At 45.6% G+C, this 17,368-nt stretch overlaps 1 protein-coding gene across 1 annotated transcript in view; it reads right to left on the bottom strand.

Annotated features, from left to right (window-relative positions):
- The window catches only part of ITPR1 (inositol 1,4,5-trisphosphate receptor type 1), a 167,873-nt gene that overhangs the window by 14,818 nt on the left and 135,687 nt on the right, over positions 1–17,368 (bottom strand). Inside the window, exons 51-59 of the mRNA XM_086756031.1 lie at positions 16,618–16,810; positions 13,148–13,270; positions 9,278–9,453; positions 7,883–8,047; positions 6,176–6,371; positions 4,795–4,896; positions 3,016–3,155; positions 1,609–1,774; positions 713–873 (exon numbers count right to left, since the gene is read on the bottom strand). Of these exons, the coding sequence (XP_086612157.1) occupies positions 713–873; positions 1,609–1,774; positions 3,016–3,155; positions 4,795–4,896; positions 6,176–6,371; positions 7,883–8,047; positions 9,278–9,453; positions 13,148–13,270; positions 16,618–16,810 (1,422 nt within the window). The remainder of the gene's footprint in view (positions 1–712; positions 874–1,608; positions 1,775–3,015; positions 3,156–4,794; positions 4,897–6,175; positions 6,372–7,882; positions 8,048–9,277; positions 9,454–13,147; positions 13,271–16,617; positions 16,811–17,368) is intronic.

Genomic DNA, 17,368 nt, shown 5'->3' with positions numbered 1-17,368 from the left:
CTAACCAGCCAGAAGACACTCAAGTTAGTAACTGGGTTTAGGAGCTAATTCCAGGAGCTCTGAACCTGCAGCTTGGCAGAGACGAGGCTTTTCATTCTCTCATTGAAACAATGCCTTACAATTGAGTAGGTATTAATGTTAGGTTTTTTTTTTTTTTTTTACAGTAACAAGCTAAAATCATATGACAACAGAACCTACAAGCCAGTTTATAACATTTACACTGGGCCAGGTTATAACCTGTGTGTTCTACTTCAGATACTTCCACCAGCTTGGAAATATTCTCCCTTAACATCAGTGTCGAAAATAGAAGAGCTTCTCTTCACCTGCTTTAAACCCACGGAGGCTGCGCAGCCATCACCTCCATCAGTGTACGCCTGGGACCGTTCTGGAGGCTGGGAAGCTGCAGGTACGCAGCTGCAAATCGCCGCGTGCCTGCGGCGCTGCAGCACGCGTCGGCTCCCACGGCTGCCCCTGCCTGCACCAGCCACTGCAATGCACCGCCATCGACGTAGCGGCTTCCCGAGTGAGCTGGCCAAGGACATCTTTAGAAGATGCTTCCAAAAGTGAAGGTGTTGGACTAAGCCTCTCACTGTAGCAAAAGTCTTACTGCAAGTATTTGCTTACAGAATAAATAAAATACAGAACAGTGTATTCACCAAACATGCCAGTAGATCTAGGGGAAAAAAAAGAAAAAGCAGAAATCCAAACTCACCTTGATCATTTCTGCCACGTAACTTTCTGGTCCTGTGTATTCTGTGGAGTCTTTTACTTTCACCAACACAATGAAGCACAAATAGTGCCACATATTGTGCTCTTCTTTAATGTGCTCTTCAAAGGTGACCGTCTTGTTATCAAACTTATCTCTTTCCAAACCTACAAGGGTGACACATATATAACCCTTAGTATTCACGAGCTGGGACTAAGAAAATGAGCTCTAGGAACAAAACTTCTTTCCACAGTCTGCTGTACTTCTTAAATGAACACTGAGTAACAGGGACAAACTCTCTAACAAACGGCCACAATGTAGTGAGGAGAGGAAAGAAGGTGTAACAAGTACTGCTCACGCTTATTGCACGTAACAGAAAACACTTGGTTAAAAAGATGCAATCGGTTTGCTGGATTTCCTAACTCATCTCCCTTTTTCAGGCAAAATGAGACCAAAGGCACATTTGCTTTGGAGCGAACTTCCCAAGGTTACTTCTGTCAGCCTGTGTGTTACCCAACTGCACGACTGGCCTCAAAGGCTCCCCAGCTTCATTCCCAGTCTCCTGATGGGAAAAACTGTCACAGGCGCTACTCAACACTCTGCACCCTTGGAAAAAAAAAGGGCTGTTTATAAAAATCTCTCCTGTTCCAATAGGAAACTATTCTGTGAAGCACAGGAGAAACAGAAACGAAGTATGTCAGGAAAAAATGTTGTACTGAGCATACATTCCCCCTCTCCTCCTGCTGCCAAGCTCTACGCATGTGGTACCCGGGAATATCAACCAGCTGAGGAATGCAAGGTGGGAACAGCCAGGAACTCAAACTCCTGTTTCCTGCGAGCTTGCAACTACCCCTGACTTGGAGAGAGGAACCCCTTGTTCTTAAGTATGCTTCTACACTTACCACAAATAAAGCAAGTTGTTTTTAAGATTTCTTCTTTCTTCTGTTTTTCACTCCTTAAGTCAGCAAAAGTGTCAATGATCACACCAAAAATCAGGTTAAGGACAATGATGATGACCATGAAGAAGAATAACAGGTCATATATCACTCTAGCAGCAAAGAGAGGTTCCTGCAAGATACGCATTGTAACAATTAACAACCTAAATACGTGCACACCTAATCCTTACCATACCCTCCTCAGTTCAGAGCGCGCTGCCCCACAACCCCTGCCTTCAGAGGCTCCCCAGTGATAACTCACAACTCAAAACATCAAGTGAAACTGAAATGCAAGATCGCCAAAAGAAAAGCCAAATCAGTCAGCTACCTGTACGCGACCTTGGCGGAGCTGCTTTCTGCTGACTGCGCCCAGGTCTCTCGTCTCCTCTCTCACACACTGAAATGTGTTCTCTCCTTACTCTCACCCAAATTATACCCTTATATTAATCTGCTTGTATATCAACATATAGTATCTGTGTCAATGATAAAGTCTTTTATTGGAATTTAACAGTATTCATTTCGTTTCTGCTAGCAGCCATGTATGTGGACATGAAGTTGGACTTCCCAGTACCCATCCATTATTTATTGCAGGCCTGAATACCTGACCCCCATTTTCAGAATCATCCTGCCAGCTGGGTGTCAAACCTCTATTAAGAATTATGTAACTTTTAAATCAGGCTAGATATTAGAAAACACTTTGGAATTGTAGACAATACAGAAAAGCATTCACTCTGACCACAACTGCTCCTCTGGCCCCTAACGTGGTTTAGGGGAATGACCAGAGGGAGGACCGCCTGAGACTCAAATGGGCAAAACGGGCTAAAGCAGCAGCTATATGGGCAGCTTTGGGCACTATGAAAAATTCCCGCTGCTTTGAGCGGTCCTGGCTCTCTGATGATGGCTCCAAAACAACACCCTTCCTTCCTTCCCACAGTCCCAACTCCAGCCCATCTTGGTCCCTGTCTTCTCATGCATTCCCTGTTTTACACATCTCACCTTTCCCTAGGGATGCTCCCACAAACCCATGCCACTAGCACGGTGCATTTGCATTCTGCTACCTCACGTCACTCTCTCACGAGCTTCTACTGACTTCCTCAGATCCTGAGCTCCCGAAGCACAGACTGTTGGCTACACCACCGCTGTTCCTTTGGGCCCCATCCCGGACAGCCCGCAAGCTAAAAGAAGATGGGTAGAAGCTTGTTCGAAGTGGCTGCTGTTTAATCTGATCCTAGAGAGATTTAACTGTATCACACAGAGAAAGTGTGGTCCCTTCTGGTGGCGATGCATCCTACATCTGTTCGAAGGGAATGTATACAGATCTTCCCCGGCCCTACACGGTTATCGCTCTTCCGCCCCCGTTCGGCAATAATTCACCTCTTTGGATGGTTTCCTGAGCACATCACCTACTCCACCCCCACTCCGCAGCCCGTGACTCAGTACAGTAACAATGCACATCAGCAACGTCTCGCACGTATGCTCTTTATTCTCTTCCTCCGTTTCTTCAGCAATCAGTTCTGTTAACACAGCAAGCAAAGACATGTTAAAAGGCAAGAAGATCAGTTTTAAAGGATTCTCTCCATTCTTTGCTGGTTATGCTCTCTGTCCCCCCTTTGCAAAACCCAGCCAGCGCTGCGAACCTCCTCAGCAAAGAGCCGGCGGTGAGAGCCGGTCCCTGCTCCGGCTCCAGCCCGCCTCCCTCTCCCTACAGCGGAGATTTCTTTTGTGCCTGAACTGCTGCCTTTCACTCGGTTCAATCTCTCCTTCCATTTCTGTTCGCAGGCACAGCTCAGATCACCAGATGCCTGTTTACACAGAATCCTAGCTTTCTGACAGCTCGGGGGACAAAGTGTTGCCTCTGCCGCTCTCCCTTGGTGCCTAACAGATTGCACAGCCTTTGGGCTGCACTCAAAACGGCATCTTCGACTTGTATGTCTCAAATGGCTCAAATATCACTGCTTAGGGAAACAGCACTTCACTAAAGAAGTAACACACTTTTTTTTTGACCCTCTCTTCATTTGGCTGAAGCCTCCAACTTCGCTGTTTCAGTTGCAGAACCGCTAGAATTAATTACCTAACCTCATATACCCTCCCTGTACCCATTAGAAGTCCCATGGCTTTCATTCTGTGATAAAAACGCTCATGAGTGGATCACACCTTCCCACAGTCTGCCTTAAAAGGGCCTAAATCCCCGTGCAATCCAGAAATAGCCAAAACCCAAGATGGTAGAGAAATGGCCAAAGACGTGGGCATCATTAATATCCCTGGCCACAAGACCCTGATATCAGCTTGATTACTTCTGATACAAAAATATCTCTGGAGTTTTCCTTTCTGCAGTCAGAGCGTATAAAGACAAAGCAGCACACTCATCCTCGAGCTGAATACAGCAGCTGTTCTCATATCGATGCTGAATCTTGGTTTATCAAAGAGGACACTTGAGCAAAACAGAGCCATCTTCTCTCGCAAGCATGGGCTCGTGGCCATTATTGACCTTTGAAACATTTGACCATGGAAGAGCTCCACTTCCAAGAGAAAGTGATGCTCTGCCTGGCTCTCACAGGCAGGATCATCAATCTCTGAGAAGTAAATTACATTTTCTAGAAAATGAAACGGAACTATTTCAATACCCAGTCTGAGGCTGGCGATTGTGCTACAAGGAATACCTCACATGCACTTTTTTGATCTCAAAACCCCCCAAACCTACCCTGTCTACTTAATCCTTTGAGTACTTCCTGCCATGACATTAAAACCAGTTTCCTTAGTTAGCTAGAGAGAATAATGCTGACAATAAATGATGTTCTGCTCCGTATTTCACAGGGTATTATCGTCTGAGATCACATTTCATAGCCCAATGCTTTAAAATAATAAACTTTGCAAAGAGGTAAACTGCATCACTTCCTTCTCAAACTGATAAGGGAGAAAATTAAAGCGTATGACAGTGTTTTATCCAAGTATGGTTTAGATCTAAGTTTCTCTACTTACTTCATGTAACAAATATCAATTAATCCTGTTTCAAGTTAGATACTCTCATGATAGCTTTGTTGCCCAATTTATTACATAGGATTAAAAAAAAAAAATAAAATAATGTAAGGTGCTTAACTAGAAAGAGTGTGAAAACTCAGGATGAGAGTTATGAATCCCACAGCAGACACTTACGGTCCGAAGGAATGATTGAAGAACAGTTTTCACTGCTACCCGCTTTGCACACATCCGAGTAGAGAAACTCTCCGGTCATGGTCTCACCCGGTTCTGTGCGCTCTAAAAACAGATGGCGATGAAGCAAATGGGTAGCTTACCGTTTGGTAGGCTTTGCAAGATTACTTCTCAGATACTAAGGTACCCCCTCGTATTCAGTGTGCGATAGCTAGGCATTCAAATATTAATTCACAGAAATAAAAATTTTAAGACCAAAGTTGTGCATTTATTTTGCATCAGCTCCAAAGCTGAGAGAGTAACTGAAATTGTTCTGAAACCACTATGTCCTAGTGCACAGTGCATTTCCAAGGCGCCTTCAAAATCTGCCTTTCCATGCCTTCCACGTATCAAAGCAAACCTTGTGCCACACAGTAATACGGCTTTGGCATTTCTCCAGCCACACGGGAACAGGAAATCGCAGGGTCAGTGAGGTTTGGGTCTCTCACAAGGCGGGCAGTAAAATGAGGAAGAACAGTGGGAACGTCAGATAATACTCATCTGAATAGCTCAAGTGCCAGAGAAAAAAAAACAGACAGAACAAGACCAAACCCAAACCTCTCCTCTAACAAATTTAATTTCTGTGCTTCTCACCAACTGAGGGAGTTGCTTGATGCTGCGGGGTGGAAAACCCCCCAAATTTTAGCTTACATCAAGCAATCTGAGGCCAGCACAGAGAAGTTTGCTGTGGAGTTTAAACTGTAGCAAGTGTTTGAGGGAGGTTAATGCACTATAAAAACTATGAGAAAACCAGAGTTAGAAAGACAAACCTCTGCTTCACAGGAGGTGACGCCCTTTGATGCCCTTCATTTATATTTAGTCCGTTATTTCAGATGAAATATTAATTTTTGTTATGTTGAAACTAAACCCCACTATTAAAGCCAATAGAAGCATTCAACGTCTGGCAAACCAAGGCAGAACTGGATTCTCCAGTGCAGAGCCTTCTCCACAATGGCCTACCCAAGTCTGCTTGTAATTAAACCCGAGGAGGAAGCAGTTGTTGCTGAATTAGATCATCTCACCTGTTTTAGCAAACAGTGAGGGGCAAAATCGCAGCCCTGTGCAGGAGAGCCCAAGTGCTATCTCCTGGGGTTCCTCCTCCCCATCCCTCTTTGTGCTGCAGTGTTTCATAAAAATACTGGCGTATCTGTTTGTCCCAATCAATTTGATTTGGTTTAGATTTTGTTTCCTATTTAAACAGCATCCTGTGTTAGAAAGAAATTATCAAGCTGCTGAGGTAATCAGGAGGTCTTGCAAAAGCTGGAAGATGCTCAGCAGGCCCCTGGGAACAAAAGCCCGTTACTTTCTTCGACACAAATGGTCGAAATGAGTCGCCGGTACCAACCTGGCAATAACGTTTCGTTAGGGAGCTTGTCTACTTCCAGGATGAAGTCATCTTTGAAGAAGAGGTAGCCCACTATGGAGAACAGGTAGACCAAGATGAGAGCGAGAACAGCAGTCAGGATGATGGAACGCCCGTTGCGAGTGACGCTCTTGATGACATTCAGCAAGGTCTCTTCTCGGTACACCAAGTCAAAGAGCTGGGGGACAAGGGGCAAAAGCAAAGGCTGTTTCTCACATGCACCACCAGTACCACTGGTGGCACGCTAGGTGTTGGCATAACGTTGGGCAGCACGTTAACAATACCAATCTGATGTTTTAAAAGAGCTTTTTTTTTTTTTTCTTTTTGTAGTTACCTGAAATTTAACATATTAGCAAAGAAAAATACAGCAGGAGGCAAGGGAGATGGGGTCCCTTACCCCCACACTGTGCGACGTTTGAGACATGAAGAACGGAGGCAGCTGTACCCTCCTCTTCATCTCCACTTCATGGACTCCAGTCCTGAGCAGCAGCTTGGGAAGAAGTCCCTGCTCAGTTCAAGGGCAGATGTTCTTCCTTATCTGCCCCAGCACAATCCCAGAACAGCTAACTTAAAAAATGCAATTAGCTATTTCCTTTAAGTCTTAGTCTACTGCGTGTATAATTAAATGAGCAATATTTTTGCCCAAATTCTTTGTTTAAATCTCTTTGCAGATGCTTCCTTCATTTTCTACTCCTCTGGGTTTGTGACAATTCACCAGCACAGCCCAGGCAGGTCGCTGGCTACGCTGGTTGACAGTGAGGGAACAGGTCCAATTCAGTTACCAGAGGATGTATGAAGCTTCAAACAAAGGGACAAAAATAGAGTGTTTTGAATGGGATTTAAGGTTTGCTCTAAAAATGACACACCTTCTCCACCAACACTAGATATACTCCTTCAGCAGTTATTCTTAGGAGTATTGTGCTCTGCGAGATGATTTCCACCCCAAACACAAAAAACTTTGTATGCCAGGCATCCATGTCAGCCATGTGAGGTCTGGAGCCCAGCTACAGCCAAGGAGACACTCCAGAGCTAACCGACTGCTCAAAAAGCATGAACACTATGCTATAGTTACGGACAATCACAGAATAAACCATCTTAAAGACCGTGTGTCCCTTACTTATCGCATGGTAACTCCATGTGCCACCTGGTCAGGTAACATTTCTATGGCTAGACTTCTCAATGATTTCTTTTTTTCCTCATTTAAGAGCCTTAAGAAGGCTTAAACCTTCACCAGGTATTGATATTACTTGGAGTCACGACATTTTAAATTGTTTTATTATCTTGGAAGCCAGAGCAGGGTCACAAACAAAACATCTAACCTAGAAAACCCGTACCTTAGAAGGCAAGGAGTAGCACGGAGAGAGATGCTAAACACCTTCATTGCAACTGCACACACATTTACTGTAATGAGTAATTTTAACTAAATTTCAGCACAGCTTGTACAATATACTTGGGAAGAACAAAAGAGTCTCCACTTGTCCGTCAGATCAGGAAGAGGAGATGTGGCAGGAGTCCCACATAACTTCTCCCAAGCAAAATCTCCAGAGTGCAGTTCCCAAGCGTGCCCGTACAACAGTTTCCCAGCAGTAAAACACAAAGCGAACGGTGTGTGACAAATCTAGATGTGCCCGAGACGCGACTGTACAAGCACACAGACAGAAAAACACTGAGGGCAACGTGAATACCTACCAACAAACTATAAAAGAACTCATGTACAAAGAGCCCCAGAGCGCAAATCAGAAGGTACAGCAGGTGGTAAAGGAACTCCACATCCATGATCATGGCCTTGTATCCTCTAGTGAAGGTTCCACAGTTACCCACAAAACTCATCAGGAAAATGATTTTATTACAAACCTAAGGAAAGAGTTGCCATAAATTAGTTACAATAATGGGCTTTCAGGAAAAAAAGGCAATTTTTCAGAGCTGGAGATAACGCAGCTCCATGATGATATCAACAACCGTGCTGAACTGCCTGTTACACAACAGCATTCTACACGTCAGTCAAACTCTGCGGTCTGTTGCATTTTCTGTGCAGCTGAGACAGCAAGCCAAAACTAAACCCGCACATATCAATAAAACGTGTGTACTGACTCCTGTGTCCAGCTTCTTGTTGAAGGGCATCAAGATTTAAAGAATAAAGTAAAAACACTCCCTGGTGTGAGAGTTGAACCTATAAAAGCACCCAAACCCTGTTCTAAGCATGGCACTTTGCGCAGCCAAATAACTCCCCCGCGTACAGCAACCCTTACATTTCCGAAGTGCTCCCTAATAAGCAAGTGCTCCAGATTCCCTCAGCAGTTCATTCTTGGATGTAATCCTCCCGTGTAGCACCAGCCATCAGCAGCAGAAGAGCTGCCTTCGACTTACCTGCAACCTGCTAAATGCTACAATTACCAACAACCACCACCACCCCCCTCACAACGCAACCCCGACTCCGTAGCAGAGGGCACTGGGTGACGTGTTTTGAAGACGAGGAGTGCTATTAAATGATGCACCTGAAAGCTGGGCACTTTGTAATGAAGGCAAAGACTTGGAGCAGATGCATCTTTGCACAGCTCCTGCTGACTCAGAGAGAAACGCTTTTGGCGGACTTGCCACCGGAGACCACAATATCTGGGTCTGAGTGTTAACGAAGTTCTCTGGCGGCTCAGCCACACATTGCTGTAGCAAAACTGCTTAGCAGCAGCTTTTGGCTGGCAGGTAGACTGCTGACAGATATTTGGGAAACCCATTGGTCAGTGAACCTTACACAAACCCAGAAAGACTGTAGCTTAGTCGCTGAACGGGAGACAGGTTTGAGCTAATAACCGAGTACTTTGGGGTCACAGAGACTTCTTCACATTTCTGGCTGGGCTGGGAGCCCTTTCTAGACTGCGGCAAAACTGAGGTCTCCAGTCTGAGGAACCAGGACTAAATGAAAAACAGCAAAGCAAGCCTTCTAGAAACACTTCAAAATGGGAATTACTCCTCCCACCAGTTCCACCACAATGTCCCAGGCTATTTTTGCCCGACATCTTCCTGAGCAGGTAAGAAACCCTTAAGTAAAATGCGAGAGAACTTCAAAAAAGCCCACTCGATACTTACATTGAATGCACCCAGAAGAAATAAAGTAGGCTGTAAACCAACTGAAAATATTAGCCGTAATATTGTAGAAGCAATTAAGGCTCGGATGCCGTGTGGCTTTGGAAGAGCTATAACGATGGCCAGGGAGATCAGCATCGCTGTCCACAGCAAGCCTGACAAGTGGGGCTCCAGCGTACCTGGGGTGGAGAGGAAAAAACAAAATTCATGTCAGTACTTTGTGTAACCAAAAAAATCAAAGCCAAACTAACCAAACGCATGCCACTTTATCTTATCTTTGGCGGAGCATCGCTAAGCCTTGTGTTCAGACATTACCGATTTCAGCGCGGGAAGTGGAACATCCGAGCCCAATGCCTTCAGCAGATGTTAATTACAAACTTGTTACTAAAGCATTATGCAAATGACAAGCACCAGTATTATAGCATTTTCATTTTAGTGTTCATTACTTGTATATCTTGAATGCTGAAAAGGAGAGGTGTTCTGAATGGGTCGGTGAGGACAGACAACGCGCTCCTCTGAATCCAGATTCCCCACAGATTCCCCTATTACGCTTTCTGGTCAAAAACCTCGTACCAGTTTTTGTCATCTCTTGCTATTTCTGGTTCTGTTTAGACTGTCCCATGAGACTGTCTGCTTACATAACATCAGCCCGTGTTGCTAAAAATACACTTCTCTGAAAGAGCCATAACAACGCTCAGCTGAAGGTACCATTTACTGGGGTTTACGCAGAATATAAGAGACATCATCCTGCGTTTATGCAGAATGTAAGAGACATCTTTTTCTTAAAATTGACATAAAAAAACCGCTTTTCTTCAAGCAACTGATACCTCAACTGACAAAAGGCCAAGACTTCCCGAATTTCCTAGCACTCTGTAGCCCTTCTGCAGGGACTGAGCTCCGTTGTGCCTTACTGCCAGATACTCACTGAGGGCTTTTTTCTCTCCCCCGCCCAAACTCAGACAGCTTAGGCAATATCCCTCTCATCTGACTACCACGAGCCACCATTTAATTTTGTTCCAAATCACTGTACATTAATAAAGACAGCAGAGGAGAGATGGAAATTAAAACTTAATAAGTGTGAAGTTGAACAGATGTTTCCGCTGTCTGCAGGGAGTCTGGGATCCCAGAGCGATGCCGCCGCCGCTGCCGGAGCTGTCAGACAGCAAAAGGTGCGGAGCTCGGCACAGTCACCCAGGTCGGACTGATACATAGCACAGAGAGGGGAGAGAGGAGAGAAAAAAAAAAAAAAAAAGGTGTAGAAACGCGTTTAGGAGTGATTTGGAAAGTGCTGCAAGAGGCAGATCCTGAAGGATCCTGCCTGCACCGCTGTCCGAGCATCCCAGCTATCACAAAGCCATCCACAACACATGGATATATTTGATTTTACAAGTTCCAGCAGCTCCCAGCAGGCCTGCAAAAATAACTGGAGTTAATGAATCCCCAGCTGTTGCCTGGGACACCCACCGTCGAACGGCCCGACGCCACGGGCTGCTCACCAGCACGAAGAGCACAACGCCGTGACGTAAAAAGACCTTAACGGGACCTGGGTCAGGTAAATACTCGCAGGAAGGAGTGGGGCTCAGGGCACAGGCTCGTCTCTCCTTCCTAGGAATGCAGAGGGACTGGGAGCAAACCAGGAGCGGTGTCTCTGCCCTTGGCAAAGGAAGCTCACCAAGCCACTCGACATCAGTGCACCCAACCTGATGCCAGAGCCTTGCTGCGAGCACGTGGAGCCCGCAGCTGTGAGCGGGAGGAGCGTGTAACTAGGAGGACCGGGTAGGAAGCTCTCCCGGTCTCTGGAATTTTCACCATTCCAGTACCGAATTCCAGGCATCCAGTTTTGGTTCTGCTCCTCAAGGCAGAAGTTTTACGGCTTCTGCTACGGTCAGGTGCTCATCAGCTGCTCAGCTCACCACGTCTGAGCAATTCACTGACAACTCCCCCCAAACGGTTGGTTTTAAAGAGTCTTGTTTTTTTAAAAGCTAAACATAAAATACACATGTATTTATTTATTTTTCCTTTTTGATTGTAACTAGTAAAGGAAGAGATTTTCTCAAAATGTTACCTGATAAATCAAGTATTTCAAATACGTAGGGTAGGGCATCTTCAAAATGCCAGATGAGCCCCCCAGTCCTGCAACTGGTAATCTCAACGAACTCATTTAATTACCAGCTTTCCTCGCAGCCATAAATACAGACCTTTAAACTTTAATTTGTGATATTTGAAACTACCAACAGAAAATTCAGTTGCTCTTTGTGCTTCTTAAAACCCTTCAACCAGCTGCAGGGCAGAACGGGATCCGCGTAGCACCGCGGTCTGCTGCCACGGGGTGCGATGCAGAGGTACAGCAGCCGAAACCACAGCCTGATGCTGCAGCTGATGTTGTATAATCTTCCTACTCTCAGGAATGCTGGCTTCTGGCCTAAAATACCCTCTGCCTTCTCCCAGGCTTCATCAGGATGCAGAAGCCCCAAACACATTTTTCTATGCCCACTGTGACCATAAGCTGCTATCAAACGTGGACAAAAATCCAGCTCTCCTCAGTGTAAATTAACTGGCGAGCTGTGAAAAGGGTGAAGTGGCTTGTATGCAGCACACACAGAGCTCAGCTGATAATTTCCTTATGTTCAGGTCTTGGGTTGTCTTTGGGTGCTGCAGTTGGCAGCGAACACGAGAAAGACGGAGAGGGAAGTTCAACAGGAAGAGGTAAGCACCTAACCGGCCCTGTTGCATTATGAATCTCAAAGAAAGGGAAGTGAAGGCTTGAACACGAACCACCCTCTCCAGGAGGAGGTTTTACTGCTGGGGTCCTTATTTACTCCAGTTGACACGGATATGGGAAAAGCTCCTACCTAGACATTCCCTCTACATCAGCTTTGTGAGCGATAAACACGATAGAGGCATTCACAAGAGTATTCCTCCAGATTTCCCCATTCTTGCTGATGTGACCGCAGCCCTGGAGCCACCCTGGCGTGCATCTCCTGGGAGAGGCCGTACCTCAGGAAGAGCAGCTGGATCGCATCCGGACTCCACTGGGAGTGTTTACTGAACGTGCTGTAAGAACACCACCGCCGCACAAACACACCGTCTGGATCGAAAGCCGCTTCCACGAGAGCTACTACAGCAGGATTGTGCAATCCCACGCGAACCACACACGTTAACCCATGCTTTGTGTTAGGAACGAGAGCAAGCCCAGCTGCTGCCCACCAACGGCAAGAAACCTCCGACAGCAGGATGCTCCCGAGCCAGGGGACACAGCTGGCACGCTCCTCCCCGCTTCGGCGGGCATCCCCTGCTCCTAGTGCTCGCAGGGGTCAGGGGCTCCTCACAGAGACAGTAACAACGGGGAAACAGGCTCTTTCCCTGCATCCTCCATCGGTTTCCGGCAGCACGAGGCAGGTCACTTCGCCCCCATACACCTCGCCTGCCAACACAGGGAAACCTCACTCACCCCACCCCAGCACTCAGAGGCCTCCTGAAGAGCTAGGTAACCATGAGAATTTTACAGAAAATGACATTAATAAAATGCAAGCTCAAGCAAAACAACAAATTAACATTTTTCATATTTTTAGCTCAATGCTTAATTACAGAACCTTGAAACAAAGTAGAACAGTCAAGTAATTAAAGGTGGATGTCTGCCTTTGATAATTTTTTCCCCCAGGAAAAAGTAGAGCTCTACATTTTACTTACAAATGCCTCTAGAAAAAGTCAGAAAATAGCAAAATTTAAATCAAGGCAATTAAAAAAAAAGCCAATTTCTGTTCTCCTCTCCCCACTGAAATAAACAGGGATATACAGAAACAAGTAGGGGGCAGAATTTGACTCATTCTACCTTATTTGTTCACATATTTTTTATATGTTAAATATAGGTACCTCCTCGAATTCCTTTGAATGGATAGAAAAATGCTACGAGCAGGTTCATCAGGACAGCCAAGTTGAAGGAGATACTACTCCAGAAGGACATGTTGCGCGCACACCAGTATAGGAAAGGCTGAGCTGTGAAAGAAAAAAATAATTATTTTTAATGAAGCATTTGAAAACTAAGAGGTCTATATAAAAAAAAAAAAACTTTTCTCCACTAAAATCTAGTTTATTTTCAGTTTGCCCAAAAGCACAGCATCAACAGTAGTGATATTCATGGCTCGTTGTAAAGTTGATTTGATTGCTCTTTATCTTTGGGGTACTTCCAGGTTCCTGCTGGTGCTTTAAGGCAAAGGGCTGGCGTTAAAAAGGAAAGTATTGCCAAACATGATTTAGTAGAAACATGAGAACGAGTTCAGAAATGCAGCGGTCAAGGACTTCGAAGTATATTATTAGGGAAAACCTGTCCTCAGAGTCACACAAAGAACAACTAAGAGGAGGAAGATGTGTCCACGTTGAGATTCAGCCCCGTCCCTCGGAGTCAGGCTGCCCGCAGCTCACCTACATGCAACGCTGCCCACCTTCAACTTCTCCTCTGCTGCAGCAAGCCAGACAACGCAGGAAACACAGGGCAAGGGGGAGAATTAACACACAAAATGTAACACAGCAATAAAGTGAAAACGTTTAGGCCTGGCCTTCGCTCTGCCCAGGGGCGAAGGACATGAGCACATCTGCACAGAGCCAGGCGCACAGTGAAACAGCCGCGCGCTTTCCATTCTCAGCGGTACACAGAAACACTTTTCAAGATGACTCCCGATTTTCATGATCTCTGCAGCTAGAATCCAGAGGCACAGAAAGCAAACAGATTCATTTTCTGAAGTGGCTGCAGACCAGAAGGCGAGGACAGCTGAGAAGCTGCCTTACAGTAACTCCTCTGCACCACAGCAAAATCCCCTGATGTTAGCTCCTGCAGGCTAGGGGTACAGCAAATTGCATACTCCTGACAGCCAGAGTGGGAAAAACCCTATTAAAAATGCTCTCGAAGAAGGGGAAGAACAAGTGTTTTTCCCTGTTGGAAGGAGGTAACATGCAGATATCAGACAGCAAAGGAAAAGCAGCTCTCGGTGAAATTTAGGGAAAAGAAGACAATGCAGACTCTGGGGCTGGAGAGTGAATTAATGACTGCAGCAACCCTGAAGCTCGCAGTAGCCACCGCCTCTCCTCAGCAAATCACCTCTTCGGAAAAAAAAAAAAAAAAAAAAAAGGGTTAAAAGAATTATACAATGCCTCATTATATTGAGTTGAAATGCACATAAAAAGCAAATGTATTGCACAGCTGAATGCAAAGGGAAGAATCACAAAGCTGCCCCGCCACCATAAGAACACCAGCTTCGTTGCACCTAATTAGCCAGGCACTTATTAAGCCTTACCGAAACGCGATGTGGCAGAGTTTTGAATATACAACACACTGATTTCTACATTATATCATTCTCCATTTCATTTGGACTGGAAGAATTTGTAAGCAGGTTGAATTGGTGTGAAATCATTACACGAAGGGTCGTTACAAAGTTCTGGGCTTTGCTTTAAACCTTCTCTGGGGCTGGGCACGGACTATTGCCCCAGCAGCACTCCTGCCTAGGTCTGGCGGGCTCGCAGCTTGCCTGGAGATAGCCTCAAAGACAACTGAAGTATCTCAAACAACAAAATAACAGAATATATGGATGCTGGGCTCTGAGCAACCCTGATCTGGTTGGAGATGTCCCTGCTCCTTGCAAGGGGGTTGGACTGGGTGGGCTTTAATGGTCCCTTCCCACCCAAACCCTTCTGTGATTCTGTGCTGTCAAAGACAAAGTTGCCCATTTGTTTAGGATGTCATTTGCTCCCATATTTCTTGTAGAGCTCTTAAAAGTCATTTTAGGAAGCAGCTTCCTGGGGATTTCGATGCTGTCAGGAGCACTAACTCATCGTTCAGTGGAAACGGCCCCACTCTATTTCGTACTCGTACGCATGAAAAAAAATTCAATTGAGCTGAGCAGGTTTCAGGTGGTCTTATCTGTGCCTGACTCTGATAATTTTAAATAATATGATTACAATTGCTTTTCTCTGTTAAAAGATCTATTAACATACATCTATACATCCCAACAATCAGAAGCAAATATCGAGTTTCTGCTACCAAATGTGCGACTTCATCAGCTCTAGTGTGCACTGCGCATGTGCATCCTAAAAACAAACTGAGAAGGGTCCAGGCTCCTCTTGGAGGTGACAGAGTGCACAGTGGAAGGGTGAAATGAAATCCTCAGAGGCTGCAACAAGGGAAATAACGTTATAAAAAATAATTTTCAGAATGAGGAAGGTCAAGAGGTCCCTTCTCACTGGATTTTTTCCTATGATATGCAACGCTAGCTGGGTACCAGCAAGGTCTCTGACGGGGAAACACCTTTGCTGACCACGCCGGTGCGGACGGCCTGGCCGAGCAGGCACCGTACAGTGAAGTCCACTCTCACATTTGCTCCAGGAGGTTCTGGACCAGTCTGTGCTCTCGCGCTAACAACTGGAGTTCAGCTGATTTAAGCACGGGGAACAGCAGTGGTATCAGATGGCAGATGTTGACTTGAGCAGGAAATAACTGCTTTATCTCTCACACTGCAGAGGGTCATTGTTGGTAAATTCTAACTGCTCATCACTGCCCACTGAGGCAGTGCAACATTTCTCCTTTAACAAAACAAGAAATCAATTTTTTAAAAAATATAGTTTTAGGCAAGCGAGTTAGGAGGTTTACTGGGGGAAGTGGTGGCACTGTAGGAATTAAAATGTAATTTTAAAAGTTTTCCTACCTGCCAGTGGGAACCTCAGAGGGAAAAGCAGTGCTTGAAAATGTTTGCTTTCAGATACTTTAGCATCACAGGGCTGGAAGGGACTTAGTTGGCATGTCAGCCAGTCTGTTCCTTGCCCAAAGGAAGGGTGAATTCTACTTTTACCACTGCTGGAGAACGGACACTTAACCTGTTCTGAAACGCCTCCATTGCTGGAGAGGCCGTAAGTCCACGCTGCATCACCCAGCCTCACTCCTCCCTGCAATGCCAGGGAACTGCTTCACGTACCCAGCGCAGGGGAGAACAGACCCCTGCTGTCTTCAGCTGCGTCCTCTCCACTTCTCCCTGCCACCAAATGCCTTCTTGTTTAAGCTAAGCCTCCACAAATTTGTTCCTTCTTGTCGGATCTTAAAAAAGACGACCTGTGAACCTTCTTACCACTCTCCCCTGGATCCCCTCCAGCTGGTCCATATTGCTCTCGCATTAAGCTTGACTTCACTACAGCACGTTGCCATCGTGCAGAAGAGCAGACTCTTTCAAACAATTATCAAGGTTGCTGCCACACTGGGGAACCATCTGCTACCCAGTCAACGTTTCCAACTCCGAAAACCTGACCTCAGCGCTGTGCTGGTAACGCTCCACACAACCACGCTGGCACCAGCAACCTACCTCGCAATTTCTTTTGCCAGTTCATCTCATTAAAGAGGTCTTCTGATTTCATGAAAAAGTCATTGATCTTGCTGCCTTGCTCATCCCTCTCCGTGGTGTAATATATCCGCAGCTTGGACTCCTTCGTGAGGAATTCACAGATACTGGGCACGGGGAAGACGATTTGCTCCATGGTACGGTCCGACCTGACAATCTGAAGAGCAGCCTTGTTAGAATTCTTCCTAATTATTGCATACTTTTTTTTTTGGTTTGTCTACATTTCCCCCCCCCCGCTTTCAAACCAGCTACGTACAGAAACTTGGACACATTTCCACAGACCAGCAGCTTGACAGAGACTTCATTTAATTTACCTTTCAAAGCAAGCCTACACTTAGCTCCAAGACTGATAATTTCATGGCTGTGGTCTTATCCTGGAAATACTGTTCTTCGCTGAGACTTCCAAGAGGCCCAGTGAATCCTGCTCTGAATTTCAGAGCAATCTGGTCGCACAACTGAGGAACCTTAGCAAATTTTAGCCACAGACTGCACAGGCAAGTATGAGGAGTAATAGTTATATTCATCTTGCTTATTAGAGAGTGTTGTGAACTCCCCATGTTTGTGTGTGTTTTACTTTTAAAAAGCATCTTAGACTGTACATCAGGCCAAACTGACATTTTCCTACAGAAAGAACGGCAAAAGCTATCACCAACTTTATGGATTCAGCAATAGCACCGGCCAAAATGGAACAGAAGCGAAGTTACACTTCCTCCTG

This window comes from Chlamydotis macqueenii, chromosome 10 (assembly GCF_036417535.1).
Source record: "Chlamydotis macqueenii isolate bChlMac1 chromosome 10, bChlMac1.mat, whole genome shotgun sequence".
Lineage (NCBI taxonomy): Eukaryota > Metazoa > Chordata > Aves > Otidiformes > Otididae > Chlamydotis > Chlamydotis macqueenii.
This window is presented reverse-complemented; position numbering and strand designations above follow the sequence as displayed.